The sequence below is a fragment of the Trypanosoma brucei genome, chromosome 4 (assembly GCF_000210295.1).
Source record: "Trypanosoma brucei gambiense DAL972 chromosome 4, complete sequence".
In the NCBI taxonomy this organism is placed as follows: Eukaryota; Euglenozoa; class Kinetoplastea; order Trypanosomatida; family Trypanosomatidae; genus Trypanosoma; species Trypanosoma brucei.
Window position 1 is genome coordinate 244,857 of NC_026737.1, and position 13,071 is coordinate 257,927.

The following is a 13,071-nucleotide window of genomic DNA, read 5'->3' on the forward strand; positions in this document are numbered from 1 at the left end:
ATCTGAGCATTGTGGCAGCGACTCAGGCATGTGCATGGGATAAGTTTTAGTTTTTTTTTTGTTGTGGGTGCAGCTATTCACTTACCATTCTCTTTTCAGTTTCCTCTGTATTCAGCAACGTTATGATTATTCTTTTCTTTTCCATTTTTTTTTTTGTTTTCAAAGTTAAGCCTTACCTTTTCCCTCCCTCTTCTCCCGTCCCCTCCTGGTGTTAAAAAATTACAATATTCCAATTAGCATTCACCCATCAGCTACTTTTACCTCGTTGACGATTCTTACGCCCTTACCCCTTAATTCCTGTTTCTTTTCCTCCGTCACATTACTGCCAGCAACAACTATCTCTTTGAGAAAATTGCAAAAGTCCAAGAATTTCAGGTCTTCCAACTTCTCACAGTTTTTCAAACTGAGTTTCTCCACCCTGTTAATGAGCTCATTTATGCCCTCGACAGCTGAAAGCTCCCTATTCCCCGCCAAGATGAGTGTTTTAAGTTCCCTCAAATAAGTGAGTCCGTGAAGCTTTTCTAACTTGACACAGTCGTGAATGTCAATTACCTCCAGCCGCGTACATCTGCTCACGTGGACGTCTTTTAGCTCTTCGCAGTCGCTAATGTTCAGTTGCATCAAATTCGTGGCTCCCTCCAAATCTAGTTCCATCATTCTTTCGCAATGGGAGATGGTGATACATGATAAGGTCCTGTGACCTTTCAGAGGTGTGAGATTCCTCAATGTTTTACATCCGCTAAGTGTGAGCATTTCCAAGTTTGCGCAGTCTTTCAGATCCGATATGTTCGTGAGCATTCCGCAATTACTGATGCTGAATTTTTTCAACTCTACACATTTCCCTACTCCATCCAAAGTCAGGAGTCCACAACAATCGCGAACTTCGAGATCTAACGTGCTTTTGAAAACGGTCACGCAAAACAACCCGGCCACCTCCGGGTATCCCGCAAGACTTATTTTTCTTGAATTCTCCGGGGAATCGACGGCCGGTTCCCTCGTCATATTCATCACCGGTACCACCATATGCTATTCTAATTTTTGTTTTTTTGCGCGTGTTAGTTATGATATTGTATATGTTCTTTTTCTTTTCTTCCCTTTTCCTCCTCCCCCTCCTCCTCAAAGTAAATACTACTGTATTTCACGTACAAAATCTAGCCTGTACAAATGGCTAAACAACAGTTTATAGGTGAAAAAATGTATTTGAAGCAAAAGATATAAGATTTATACCTGTTTGTATACACACATATACTGTTTTAGTCTTTTTTCCGGAGCATGCACAAGCACAACATCGGCACAAGGTGGGTGCAAACTATATATATATATATATATTATGTGTGTGTGTGTGTGTGTGTGTGTGTGTGTGTGTGCGCGCTCACGCTCGCGGAAGAAAAAATTAGAGCAAATTGGTCGATTAAACTGCCGTTCAAGACAATGCAGTTAACAGAAGCAAAGACAAACATACCCTCAAAACCAAATGAATATTATTTCCATGCAAGGAACCGTTGCTTTCCGAATGATCCGCGTTTTTTTTGGGTCTTGATGAATCGTTGGCCCCCTTACGCCAGAAGCGCCATTCCCGTTTAGTATCCCCTTGATTCTCTTTGGAGCAGTTTAATTGTTCCAGGAGGAACGAGCGATTTTCCTTGGATATATTGTGTTCAATGAATACCGCTGCGTTTAAGTTTCCACTGGAGTCAAAGCAGAATTTCTCTTTGCACTCTTGAAGAACTCTTTCCTCGGCAGCCGCAACATCTTTTTTATGATTTGTTTCCATTTCTTCCGCTGCCTGTTTTGCCTCGGCTTGCAACATTGCAATGCCCATATCCTTTATCATATGCGAGATGTGAAGTTTTTGCACCATTGCGGTCAGCACACCCAGTTTATGGGTAAGAACTCGCACGCGGGTTTTGAGATCTTCATTTTCTTTCTCTGATATATTCCTTCTTTCTTCAGCAAATCGCTTCTCGCTGATCATTGCCCTCGTCAGTCCGTCCATATATCGAACTCGATCTTCAAGATCTCGCTTTTGCGTCCGGTGCGCATCACTTGTGCGGAGGCATTCGTCTTTTTCCTGCTCCAACTCACTTCTCTGCTTTTCCCACATCTTCTCCTTCTCGGCGCAATTATCACGAGGAGTTTCTTGCGTTTTTATTTTTTCCTGAAGTTTGTAAAGCTCTGCCTTGCAAGCGGCGTACCTCCCGCCTTCTTCCATGTTCTTTTTGATGATGACTACCGCCCGCCGCCTGCACTCGGATTCATCATCACATAACCCTGCCGCCTTTTCCTCTATAGAATCCCCCAAATCCCCCAAATCACAACTGCATTCTGCGCTTTCATCAGCCTCAACAAATGATTGCGGCAGAAAAGCCAACAGAAAAAGTACTGCTTCAAGAAACAGCGCACCAGTCTTTCTTCCCATCGCACCTTTATTTATCTGTGATCAATCTAATCAGTACACGCACAGTGAAGAAAGGAGAAAAGCAACGAAACATAATCAAAAGAGCCATTATGTCGCGTGGCAAAGCGAACTGTATAAATAAATAAATGTTCATATTAAAGCCCAACGACAAGGTGCTTTGAGGAGCGCAACAATCGTTGTTTATAAACTCGTTAAAGTGTGTGGTGAATGTGGTCTCTCTCTCTCTCTCTTTTTTTTTTTTTGAAATCCTTTAACGGTTTCTAACTCTTCGGCACGGCATTTTCCGCGTTGGGGAGCGGAATGCAGAGGGCGTAGCGCGTTGTTATTTATTTCTGTTATGGATACTTTTCCCCCCTCTCTGAATCACAGTGTCTTTCGCCATGCAAACCAATACCAGAAGTGACCAGCTGTTTTTCCTCACTTTCCCCCTAAACACATTTCATACCTTTGCTGAAATGAGGCACCAAATGCAAACTTTACTCCGAACTCAACGGCAAACACCTGCAGGGATATGTGCATCACTAACGATGGTAAAAATAAAATGAAATAAAAAGAGCTGTGTGATACGTGTCTTCATTTTAAGACATTATATCCGCCACCACTACGAAATGGCACGTGGACAATCAACGCGGCATAACAAAACATTCCATTTCCATCGGTAAGGAACCTCCTCCTCCTCCTCCTCCTCCTCCTTTATATCCAAATACCAAACAACTTTCATACTCCCCTGCTGTAAACCACACTCGTCCTAATATTCTCAGTTCCCTTAATTGAGCTCATTGACGGGGAATATAACGTGCCGGGGAAATATCAGACGCATGTGCGTCAAATGGGAGAAATCGTGATGATGATCTGAATGGAGCCCTATCTTTTCTAATTTTTTTTTTGCTTTGTGATGGCGGTGACGAGGAAACTTGCGTCCATGAGGGTCACTGGATACCATTGCATAAAAAGCAGAGAACAACAAAATAGCGGAACCGGCTGGCAGTATATTTTCCTCCCCATGAAACCCCCGTCAGCACCTCTTTGATATGCATGGGTTTTAGCACATTGGGAATTAAAACCGGTGCTCGACACACGCGAGCCCCTCCCCCCCCCCCCCCAAAAAAAAAGTATCGGAACGTACGGACATTTGCCACGAAGTACATAATGAAACAAACAAAGGAACGGTGGCCCAAATAACGCACAGTTTTTTTTTGTTCCGAGTAGTCTTACTCAACAACCGGACGCATCGGCGCCTTGCCTAGTTTTTTAGTTGTCTTTTTTTTTTTTTTTACTCAGCCAAACGGAATCGAAAAAGAAAGGAGGAGGGAGGAAGAAAGGGAAATAAGAATAGCCCGTTGTATTACCTGGAGAAGTCCTTTCTTGTCTCCAACTCTCTGCGAATTGCTTGGGTTCCAAATTTACAAAAAAAAAAAAAACAGCGTTACCCCATCACTCTCCTTTTTAGTATCCACACAATCTGAGCCCCAAGCCATACTGGAGAGGGCAGAGGAGTGGCTGACAGAAATTAACGAATTGTAGAGTGTTTTGGTGTTACCACCTCACCGTTGGGTCAATTTCCTTCCGACTTCCCTCGTACTGCTCTTTTCCTGCTTACTGAAGAGGCGGTGAATTCTTTCCTGTTCCCAAATGTGTTCCTTGGTTAGGGAGGGTTTTGTCATACCCATTGCTTGCCGCACATCTTTTATGGTGATGCGGTTGGCCACGTTCAAGGCCTCTTCTCTCGCCGCGGCAGCTGCAGATGGCCTCAAGATATCTTCTATTTTCTCCCGTGTCGTTCCTTTTCCTACGTTAAGCACGGCAAAATTATGTTCCACTTCACGCTCCTCACAACGCTTGGAAAGTTTCTCGATAATGCGCCTATTTACCACCATACTCGCTGATGACGCTAATCCGTTCAGGTCTGCCGGCGTCCAATTGATTGTCTGTTCGGCAATTTCTTTAATTTCCGGTAGCGTTAACTCCGCCTGAAGTTGCTCAAAGCAAATTGTCAAGATGTTAACCCGGTCCTCCAACGATGGAATGGGACAGTGAACAGCCTTGTCTAACCGTCCAGGCCGCAGAAGCGCCGCATCGATGAGGTCAGGACGGCTAGAGGCAGCTACAACGTAGACATCTTTTCTGCTTTCCACGCCATCCAGGTAACACAGAAGTTGGTTAACCACTCTGTCTGTTACACCGGAGTTGTCCACCCCCCGCTGTGGGGCGACAGAGTCGAACTCGTCGAAGAAAACAACGCATGGCGCAGCAGCTTGCGCGCGCTCAAAAACGTCACGGATCTTCTGCTCACTCTGGCCAATGTATTTGCCAAAAACCTCAGGGCCGTTAACCACGATGCAGTTCAAGTTTTCGGAATTCACAATGGCCTCCACAACAAACGTTTTCCCGCACCCCGAGGCACCATAGAGAAGTACGCCGCTACGTGTCTTCAGTGGCAACCGTGCGAAGAGTTCTGGGTGTTTCATTGGCAGCACCAGTGTGTCATACAAAACTTTTCGCGCCTCAGCGAGGCCACCAACAGATTGCAAAGATGCCTTTTCACTTTTGAGAAATGTTATTCCCGTGTGAGACAAGGGTGTGAAGGCGGCTATGGCCCCTCGCGCGGCCTCACGAAATGGCACCCTCCCCCCATCCAACGAACTCTTTATTGGCTGCGACACCTTCCTCATATCAAACGGCGTGTAATTGCCCATGAGGTCTCCAACTTCCTCGAGAGCTTCTGCTGACTCCTTGGGGAACAATTGCTTCAGCAATGCTACTCTTGTCTTGCGATCCAGCGCCTCCACTTTGATCACTTTGGTAAAACAGTAGGCGGAGCGCAGACCCTCGTTAACACATTGCCGGTTGGCACAGGTGGCAACAACGAGAACGGACGCGGCGCCACATAGTGAAAGTGCTTCAGTAAAGCAGCGCAGGGTTCCTTCCAAAATGGCTTTTGTTGCGCCGGTGACACTCAACACCGATTCTTCCTTTTGCGCGGGCGCAACAGCGTCAAAGTTATCCAAGACTAGAACGGCGGGGGCGCACATCACACACTCAACCAGGGCTCGTTGGAGGGATGCCAACAGCTTCTCGGCTTTGCACTGAACCACGTTGATGTGGACACCGTGAAGTTCATTGAGCACAGCGCCGACGATAGCCGTCTTACCGGTTCCACTTCCACCACAAAGTAAAACATTACCATTGCTTCCATATTTGCTGTGGTGAGGCCCGAGTTTCTTAATTTCCTCGAACCAACATACCAAGTGCTCTCGAAGCTCTTGAGGAGCTGTCCCGTGCACCTCTACCACGCTTTCGTAAGGTATCTGGTTGCTGAAGGGAGATGTACTGGCGGAGGGGCAGTCCCTATCTGTTGCCGTGGGTATGTTCTCATCAAGTGTTGGAAAAACGACTATATTGGATGCCTGAATGAAAGCTGGAGAGGTGCACACACCATCTTCCATTCCCTCTACCAACCGGATGGGGGCCTTCAGTGCGTTGGATCGAAGGAAGGAGGATGTGACTTCCTTCGATTCGAGAAGTTGTGAAGCCTTCGCCAGGTCCCAAAAACCCATCACAAGACCTTCACTCCAGTGGTGGCGCGCCGCCGTTGAAGGATTCATATAAAGCGACACCGCCTCTACATTTGCGTCTCCGGCCGTCGCATCGTTGTTAAATCCCTTTTCCTTCCTCCAGGTATGGCACCGCAGTACCGACCACGTCGGAGCACCGCTCTGTTCGACGTGACGCGTTCGAGTGGCAACAACAAATTCCGTGCCTTCGGCCATTACGGCACATCCAGATGTGACTTCGTGACCTTCACGGTCCTCAATACGCTCGACCACCATTTTCGCATTAACACCATCAAACACCGCGACATCGAGCGTCATTGCGGGGAACACCACCTGGACCTGCCGCAATAATTGTGCCTCAATGCGAAGTGCATTCTGTTCAACCACCTCACTTTCATCCACGGAGGATGGGCGCACAAGGACCGTGGCTGCCTTTGCGAATTTGAACACCGCTGTGCACTGCACTATTGCGCCATTAGTAACTCCCAGGCTCGTCGCCATGGTGACGGATATGATTAATTTAAACGCAGCAAAGTTGTGCGGCCTGTGCGCCAAGCAACCGACGTACGTGTTCTTATGACCGTCCGAAATCCTCAAGGGTACCACGAAGGGTATATTCCTTCCATAGTAGGGTAGTAGATTTCCACGGATGAATTCATTTGACACCAAGACAAATGAGTCCGTTCGGGACGGGTCGATAGAAACTTCAAAGGAGCTGTGCTGCATCCTCTTATTCTTTTTGGAGCTACACTAGTAATAATTACGTTTATAAAGGGACCTTCTAGATCGGTTGGAGAACGGAGAAACAAACGGTTGGAGTCAAAGCAATGAACCCAGGAAGGATAGTCGGCACCATATTGTGGGTTGTCAACAATCGCATTTACCTCCTTTGGGGTATCGTTAAAGCTGAAGCGATAATTACAAAAAAAGAAACCAAGTTAAGCGTTGGCATGAACCCCGACACCCCAACCGATATCTCTGCGCGTCGTGTAACCACCACTCAGTACAACAACACGCGGGCCTGAGCTCGCAAAGGCGTGGGATGTAAAATATAGAGCAGTGGGTTGTTTCACGTCACCACATGCATCAGGACGCACTCCATCCCTCCCTTCACCAGGAATACCTTGCATCCTTTCGGAAGCAGCACACCGCGTACTGGAGTTTTGTTTCTCATATCTGTTATATTCCTGTGGGCACACGCCTCTCTCCACCCGTCTCCACAGTCCTTGCCCTTCCCTCCCTGTCCGGAACAAACCCCCACTTCATTTTCCAGTACTCCGCATCCTCTTGCGAAGCCGCGGCGCGAGTGCTATATGCAATAGTCACGGCACTACCCGCAGGAATGGTTTGACGAGCAACTAAATGCGCACAAGGTTGTGTTTTGTCGTACCACCGTCCCCCAATACTGCCCTCACTATGGCACTCGGGGTGCGTTAAATGTATCATCGCGTTGGGTTCGTAGTCGTGTAGGGAAAAGTCAATCAATGGATACATCGTGAGGCCCCCGTCATCGTCACGAAGGGCGCGGGCGAGGGCCATTGATAAGCCCCATGATGTGGACTTTGAAGCAAAATGGGGCAAGCTTTGCTCCATGCGCCGCCGAAGGTAATCTATGCGAATCCAATCGGCACGCTGTGACGCCGTTACAAGTTTACTCTTCGATATAAAGGGAGCATTAGGGACCCCCTTCACATGTAATGCATTTCCCATATACATGGCATCCAGTTCGTTTTGCAGTGGTTCATTCACCGCAAATTGGTCCGTGGCGTCACTGTTGTACACATCGTGCAAAAACTCAAGGTAGAGTCGGTGGAAGCTACTTGGATTATGAAGCTCGCGGGTCAGTGTTCCCGCCAGCTCCTCGAGTGGCCCCCATCGAGCTGCAATATTCCTCTCATCATCACTTCCTTGCGTAAAAGCTGAGATGGAAAGTGAAACGGGAACGGAGATGAGGGCTGCACCGGACTTAATGGGGCGTTGGGCGACCAAACAACAACCTCGGTTCCGATGGGGATGCAACCGCAGTGCGCAGTGAAATGCACCGCCCTTGCGTGCGACCCACCGTGTGAGGGAATAGGCTGCTGGAACCCTCATTGAAGCAAGGCGCGGCCATATATCTCTGTATGTACTACGGTTGGCACAGATGTATCGTTGTGGTTTCGTGTCTAACCACACAAACTTCATCCTTTACTGCAGTTCTTAATGCAACGTGTCATCACCCTAATAATTAAGGGAATAATTTACACACATATATATTTTTTTTAAAGAAAAAAAGAAGATGCGGAGAAGAATTAAAGGTAAGAAGAAAAAAAGCAATTCAGAGTGGGGGACAAACGCGGTCCATACGCGGCCTTCCAGACAGAAAGAAGAGCATGCCGTCACCTCTCCTCATAGTTTTCAAATTTGTCATTTTATATTCTTTCGTAACTCCCAGCGAATGGAATACGTAGTTTAAAGCTTAGTGTTAACCTTAGCGTGGTTCACCCCTGATAAATCTTTGAAATAGACCATCCTCCTTCCTTCTCCAAGAGTTTTGCATGCGGCCGTATAAATAGTAAAAAAAAAAAAGAAGTAAGACTTAGTCTCTTTCTTAGGCGCACGCATGTTTCCGGGCTTCTGGGAAGTCTGCTTCTTCTGTTTATTTGCTCTACAGTTTCCCCTTCTTCCATGCTCTTCTTCCCTTTTTGTTATTCCACTTTCTCTTCATCTCTTCTTTTCTTTTTTCATATTCTATTGGTAGACGTAATCCTCTGCGTTCTCGTGGAGCATCTGCGCCGAGGCCTTTGCGTCCTTGAAAAGGCCATCAACTAAAGTCACATCCTCCACTTCAATGGTGGATCGCCCGTTGGTTTCTGCGATAATAAGCGCTGGTGTCAACAGCTGCGCGACGTAACGAAGTGACGTCCGGTCGCCGATTTGACCGAGAAGCTCCAAAGCCGCATCCGATACGCTGACACCTTCCACTCGCGCGCGAATGTCCACAATGGCCACCACCTCCTCAATGCTGTAATTGCTGGTGCGCACTATCAGCAACCGGTCGAGAAGATCAGTCGGGATGCCGTGCGGGGAGCGCACATCCGTCCCTCTGATGCGGCAACTGCCCCTGTTGGTGGCAAATATTACCACAGGAGCCAGAGTGGATTCCAGGGCCTTATTTAGAAATGTAAAACACTCTATGTCTAACATATGGACCTCGTCAATGAACAAAACGCCGGGGACCAACTCAGCAACGCCTTGGTCAATGTATTTGTTCACAACTTTGTTTATTTCATGCCGGAGTTTCTCCGTTATTTCTGTTTTCTTTTGTTTCATGAGGCTATTCACAATGGAAAGTGCGTCTTGACCCTGGTTTGGTTTAGCATTGGCTGCGTCGAGATCGTGAAGCGTTACGTCTTGTATAATCTCCTTCTTTTTGTGAACATCGCCCTTAGGAAGCGGAACATACTCATCAGCCTCGAGGTCGTGGTCCCCAATATAGGCATCCGATCGGCCCACGCGCTTGACGGCGCCTGTGCTACTCTCAATGTAGATGACGTCACCAACCGCCACTTTCTCCTTCTCTAGGCTTTCGTAGATTGCGGCATCAAGCTTCAACTGCTTGGAGCCCTTGACCGATTTGAGCGTCACAATGACGTGTGAGATGGACTTTCCATACCCTCCAAGCGGGTTATCCGTTTCCTCTGCACGCAGTTCCGTCACCTCACCTTCGTACACCTCCTTCTGCTCCTTGATACGCAGTCCAATCGCCCGGCGGAAGTTTTCCATGAGAACCTCCGTCTTCTTCACCTCCGCGCTGTACACTTCACTACCAACCATCGGGCAGAATGGAACTTTTGGCCCGAGTTCTTTTGCCACACCCAATGCCAGTGCCGTCTTTCCGGTTCCCGGGGGCCCTGCAAAGAGCAGAGCACGACCCGCCATTTTCTTCGTTCGTGTCAGCTCCACCACAATGCCAGCGGCCTCACGGGCTTTAACTTGTCCGACAAATCCATCTGCAGTCGGCTTTGCTACGCCATCGGCGTCAAGTCCGAGCCCCTTCACATGGCTGTGAGCTGCTACACGTTCCTTCTTTGTGGTGGATATAACCTCCTCAATTTTGATTCCAGACATGGACGACGTGCTTCACACTTTCTTCCCCCTTATGTGTCTTTCAACCTATCTTACTTGTTTCCCCCAGGTACAAATCGATGCAGATGCAAGTCGTAGCGTGGTGCGACGGGGGATGGGGTGGGGAAATGGAGCGAAGAGAAGTGAAATTTTGAAAAGGTTGGAAAGAAAAAAAAATCAATAAACAAGAACACACAAAAGTTTGTACATCGGTGTGGCCGGGTGACATCTGGGAGCAACACGGGATGAAAAATGAGGATGATCTGACACGTATGTGCAAACCACGAAGCGCGCTCTCATGGTGACGTCGTTTCGTGCTCCTCGTCTCAATGACGCGTTTCTCCTTAGTTGGGGGTTAGGGGGTGACAGGGGGAAGGTGGAGAAAAACTGCGCTCACAAAAAAAATTCACTTACCAACCGTCTTTAGCACGAGAGGTTTCTTCAACTTCTTTCTGGATGTGACGAAGCTGCGCCGCCGCTGGATGGGTTTCTGAAGCTGTCGCCTCAATGATGGCACGAGCCTCTTTTACCAAGGCTCTTGCCTTTTTCATGTTTCCAACGCGTGCACAGCCCAACGCGCACTTGGCGGCTGCAGTTCCGAGAGTGATATGGTTTCCTTCGTAGCGCTGCCGTGCAATTTCAAGGGCCTCACAGTAGGAAGCGGCTTGGTTTTCCTTCTCGCCTAAATCACCATATGTATCGCCGAGTGCAGTGTAAGTTTTCACGAGAAATGTGTGTTGGCTGCCAAACGCCCGTTTTTGCACATCGATAGCTTTTTCAAGCAGTTCCTTTCGTCGAAAGTGGTCTCCATTGGCTCCACACGCACTCGCCAGCTCCACCAGCGTAACTGCTAGTTGTGGGTTCATCCCCCCCAGTCTTGTCTCCTGTATGTCGTATGCCTGCTGCGCAAGCTGTAGGCGCTGAAATGAGTTGCCGTTCGCTCCGTGCGCGCGGGCCAATGTGAGCATAGCGACAGTGGTTTGTATGTGGTTTGCGCCACAGTGCCGACGGATAATTTTGTCGGCCCGTTCAGCCACCTGCAGCTGTGCCTTGTGTTTACCAAGATAACCGTGCGCCTCCGCAAGCAACAGGAGAACCCGTCCCACTTTGGGGTGATCTGCGTTAAACTTCCGCTCGTGAAGTGCGAGGGAGCGCTGCAAAAGATCTTCCATTTCCTGGTATTGCCCCATCTCCTCTTGTGCACTGGCCATGTTGTAGAGGACCATGCCGTACTGTGGGTGGTCATCACCGTAAACATGTGCCACCATGTCCCGCGAGCGCTCCAGCAGCTTCAGTTTCCTAGCATGGTCCCCAGTCTCCCCGTATGCACAGGCTAAGTTGTTCAAACAGTTCATCAATGTCGTAGAATTCCCACCACCACCACCGTCATTTGCGGTTAGCACCGCCTCCCATGCACTGATTGCCTTGCGGAAATCCCCTTTCTCAAAAAACTCCATCCCTGACTTGTGCAGCTCCTCCAACTGGCCGTTAGATACATGAGTGGGCGGAATTTTACAACGACGGATGGCAGCCGCACCGCGATGGTCGCCAGTCCCCACGCGTTCCACCATCGTGACGCACCTGCCGAGGGACATGAAGCGCCTCATGTTTCAATACACCCCAGTCACACTAAGCAAGTAATGAAAAGGAAGAAAACAGGTTTCCCTGGAATGGAAACGTAAGGTTAATTAACATCATCCACTCGTCTAGAGATGTGGCAAGTAGGCCATGCGCGGGCTGCTGGGCCCGCATCGCGACTTGTGCCGTCCCGCCCCCTTCTTATTGCCTCTAACTCTCTACATTCCCCACTTCTGTAACGTACTGGTGATGGGCGTTGCAATATTGTCGATGGTAGTGCGAGTACCGTAGCCCCAGTGAAGGCCATATAGAGGGGAAACCCCTCCCCACACTCTATCCATTTAGATTTATAAGTAAAAAAATATAAATATATACACGTTCCTGAGCCTGCTCCGCACATCTGCGGTGTCTCATTTGACGTCATCTGATTCTGCTGCTGTTGTGTCGAGTGACGTGGTGCAGCACTCAGATGGCATCTCCTCCCTATCTACAAATGTATGCGCGACTTTTGCATTCCTTTCGCAAGCATCTGCCAGCCGACGACGCAGGGAACCAACGCACTGTACACCATCCATCCGACAGTCTACGATACGTTGATTGCACTTAACGAGTTTGAGGAGCGCATCCACGCCGAAGGAACCAAATGGATTCCCCGACACATCAATGACTTTTATCCGCGGAAGTCTGCACAACGCCTCACACAACAAGTGAATGAGAGTTGTCGTGAGTCGCTCCTCCCGCAAATTAATACGCTCTAGCCAGGTACAGAGAGGGAGCGTAAGGAGAACAGGCAACAAAGCTCGCTGACTTAAGTACGACTTATGCAAATCCAATGACACCTTCGTCATGTCCTCGGTGAATGCCTGAAATGTAGCGTTTGGCCGCTCCCCGCTCACCTTGCACAGGTAAAGGTACTTTTTATTTGGGGTTGTAATGACATCATCATCCGCTCTAGACAGCGCCTCGCGAAGCGCAGCGCAGCGCCTGCTAACCTCTGTCACATCATCGTAAGGGGTTGTCGACATGGTTACTTCCACATGGAGTGACCTGTACGTTGTATAGGGGGAGGGAGGAGAAGGAGATTAAAAAAAAAGAAGCAGAGAATGAGAGTGAGAAGGTGTGTTGGCGAAACCTGAAAGGAGGTAAGTATATTTTAGATATGCCACACCCACACGGCCGATGAGTGTGAAAGTGTTCAAAAGTAAGAAGAGGGTAGTTGGAAGGAAGCAAAGCGGAAGCAGGCGAAGACACGCAACAGCGCCAGGACCCTTTACCCGTGAAAATATCATGTTCCCTGTGAGGAACATGCATCAACACACGCACAGAGGAAACAAACGCAAGATTGCCGCAGTGTCCTTCCTCCTTTTCTCCTCTCTCGTGTCCACATTTGTTTTAAGTACTTCTTTCTCTTTC

General features: G+C 48.5%; 8 protein-coding genes across 8 annotated transcripts; all 8 read right to left on the minus strand.

Moving 5' to 3' along the window:
* Positions 1-240: 240 nt before the first annotated feature.
* TbgDal_IV1050 (leucine-rich repeat protein (LRRP), putative) lies at positions 241-1,023 on the minus strand (the record flags this gene model as incomplete). Its single annotated transcript, XM_011774388.1, has 1 exon — positions 241-1,023. The coding sequence occupies one exon, from the start codon at positions 1,021-1,023 to the stop codon at positions 241-243; it is 783 nt and encodes a 260-aa protein (XP_011772690.1).
* Positions 1,024-1,423: 400 nt separating this feature from the next.
* Positions 1,424-2,419, minus strand: TbgDal_IV1060 (T. brucei spp.-specific protein; the record flags this gene model as incomplete). The annotated part of the gene is made up of 1 exon (XM_011774389.1): positions 1,424-2,419. The coding sequence occupies one exon, from the start codon at positions 2,417-2,419 to the stop codon at positions 1,424-1,426; it is 996 nt and encodes a 331-aa protein (XP_011772691.1).
* An 873-nt stretch (positions 2,420-3,292) lies between these two features.
* Positions 3,293-3,424, minus strand: TbgDal_IV1070 (T. brucei spp.-specific protein; the record flags this gene model as incomplete). Its single annotated transcript, XM_011774390.1, has 1 exon — positions 3,293-3,424. The coding sequence occupies one exon, from the start codon at positions 3,422-3,424 to the stop codon at positions 3,293-3,295; it is 132 nt and encodes a 43-aa protein (XP_011772692.1).
* Positions 3,425-3,963: 539 nt separating this feature from the next.
* Positions 3,964-6,699, minus strand: TbgDal_IV1080 (peroxisome biogenesis factor 1, putative; the record flags this gene model as incomplete). Its single annotated transcript, XM_011774391.1, has 1 exon — positions 3,964-6,699. One exon carries the CDS (start codon positions 6,697-6,699, stop codon positions 3,964-3,966), a length of 2,736 nt encoding a protein of 911 aa, XP_011772693.1.
* Positions 6,700-7,152: 453 nt separating this feature from the next.
* TbgDal_IV1090 (hypothetical protein, conserved) lies at positions 7,153-8,157 on the minus strand (the record flags this gene model as incomplete). The annotated part of the gene is made up of 1 exon (XM_011774392.1): positions 7,153-8,157. One exon carries the CDS (start codon positions 8,155-8,157, stop codon positions 7,153-7,155), a length of 1,005 nt encoding a protein of 334 aa, XP_011772694.1.
* Positions 8,158-8,703: 546 nt separating this feature from the next.
* Positions 8,704-10,083, minus strand: TbgDal_IV1100 (ruvB-like DNA helicase, putative; the record flags this gene model as incomplete). The annotated part of the gene is made up of 1 exon (XM_011774393.1): positions 8,704-10,083. One exon carries the CDS (start codon positions 10,081-10,083, stop codon positions 8,704-8,706), a length of 1,380 nt encoding a protein of 459 aa, XP_011772695.1.
* Positions 10,084-10,490: 407 nt separating this feature from the next.
* Positions 10,491-11,687, minus strand: TbgDal_IV1110 (hypothetical protein, conserved; the record flags this gene model as incomplete). The annotated part of the gene is made up of 1 exon (XM_011774394.1): positions 10,491-11,687. One exon carries the CDS (start codon positions 11,685-11,687, stop codon positions 10,491-10,493), a length of 1,197 nt encoding a protein of 398 aa, XP_011772696.1.
* Positions 11,688-12,068: 381 nt separating this feature from the next.
* On the minus strand, positions 12,069-12,683 carry TbgDal_IV1120 (hypothetical protein, conserved; the record flags this gene model as incomplete). The annotated part of the gene is made up of 1 exon (XM_011774395.1): positions 12,069-12,683. One exon carries the CDS (start codon positions 12,681-12,683, stop codon positions 12,069-12,071), a length of 615 nt encoding a protein of 204 aa, XP_011772697.1.
* Between the last annotated feature and the right edge of the window lie 388 nt (positions 12,684-13,071).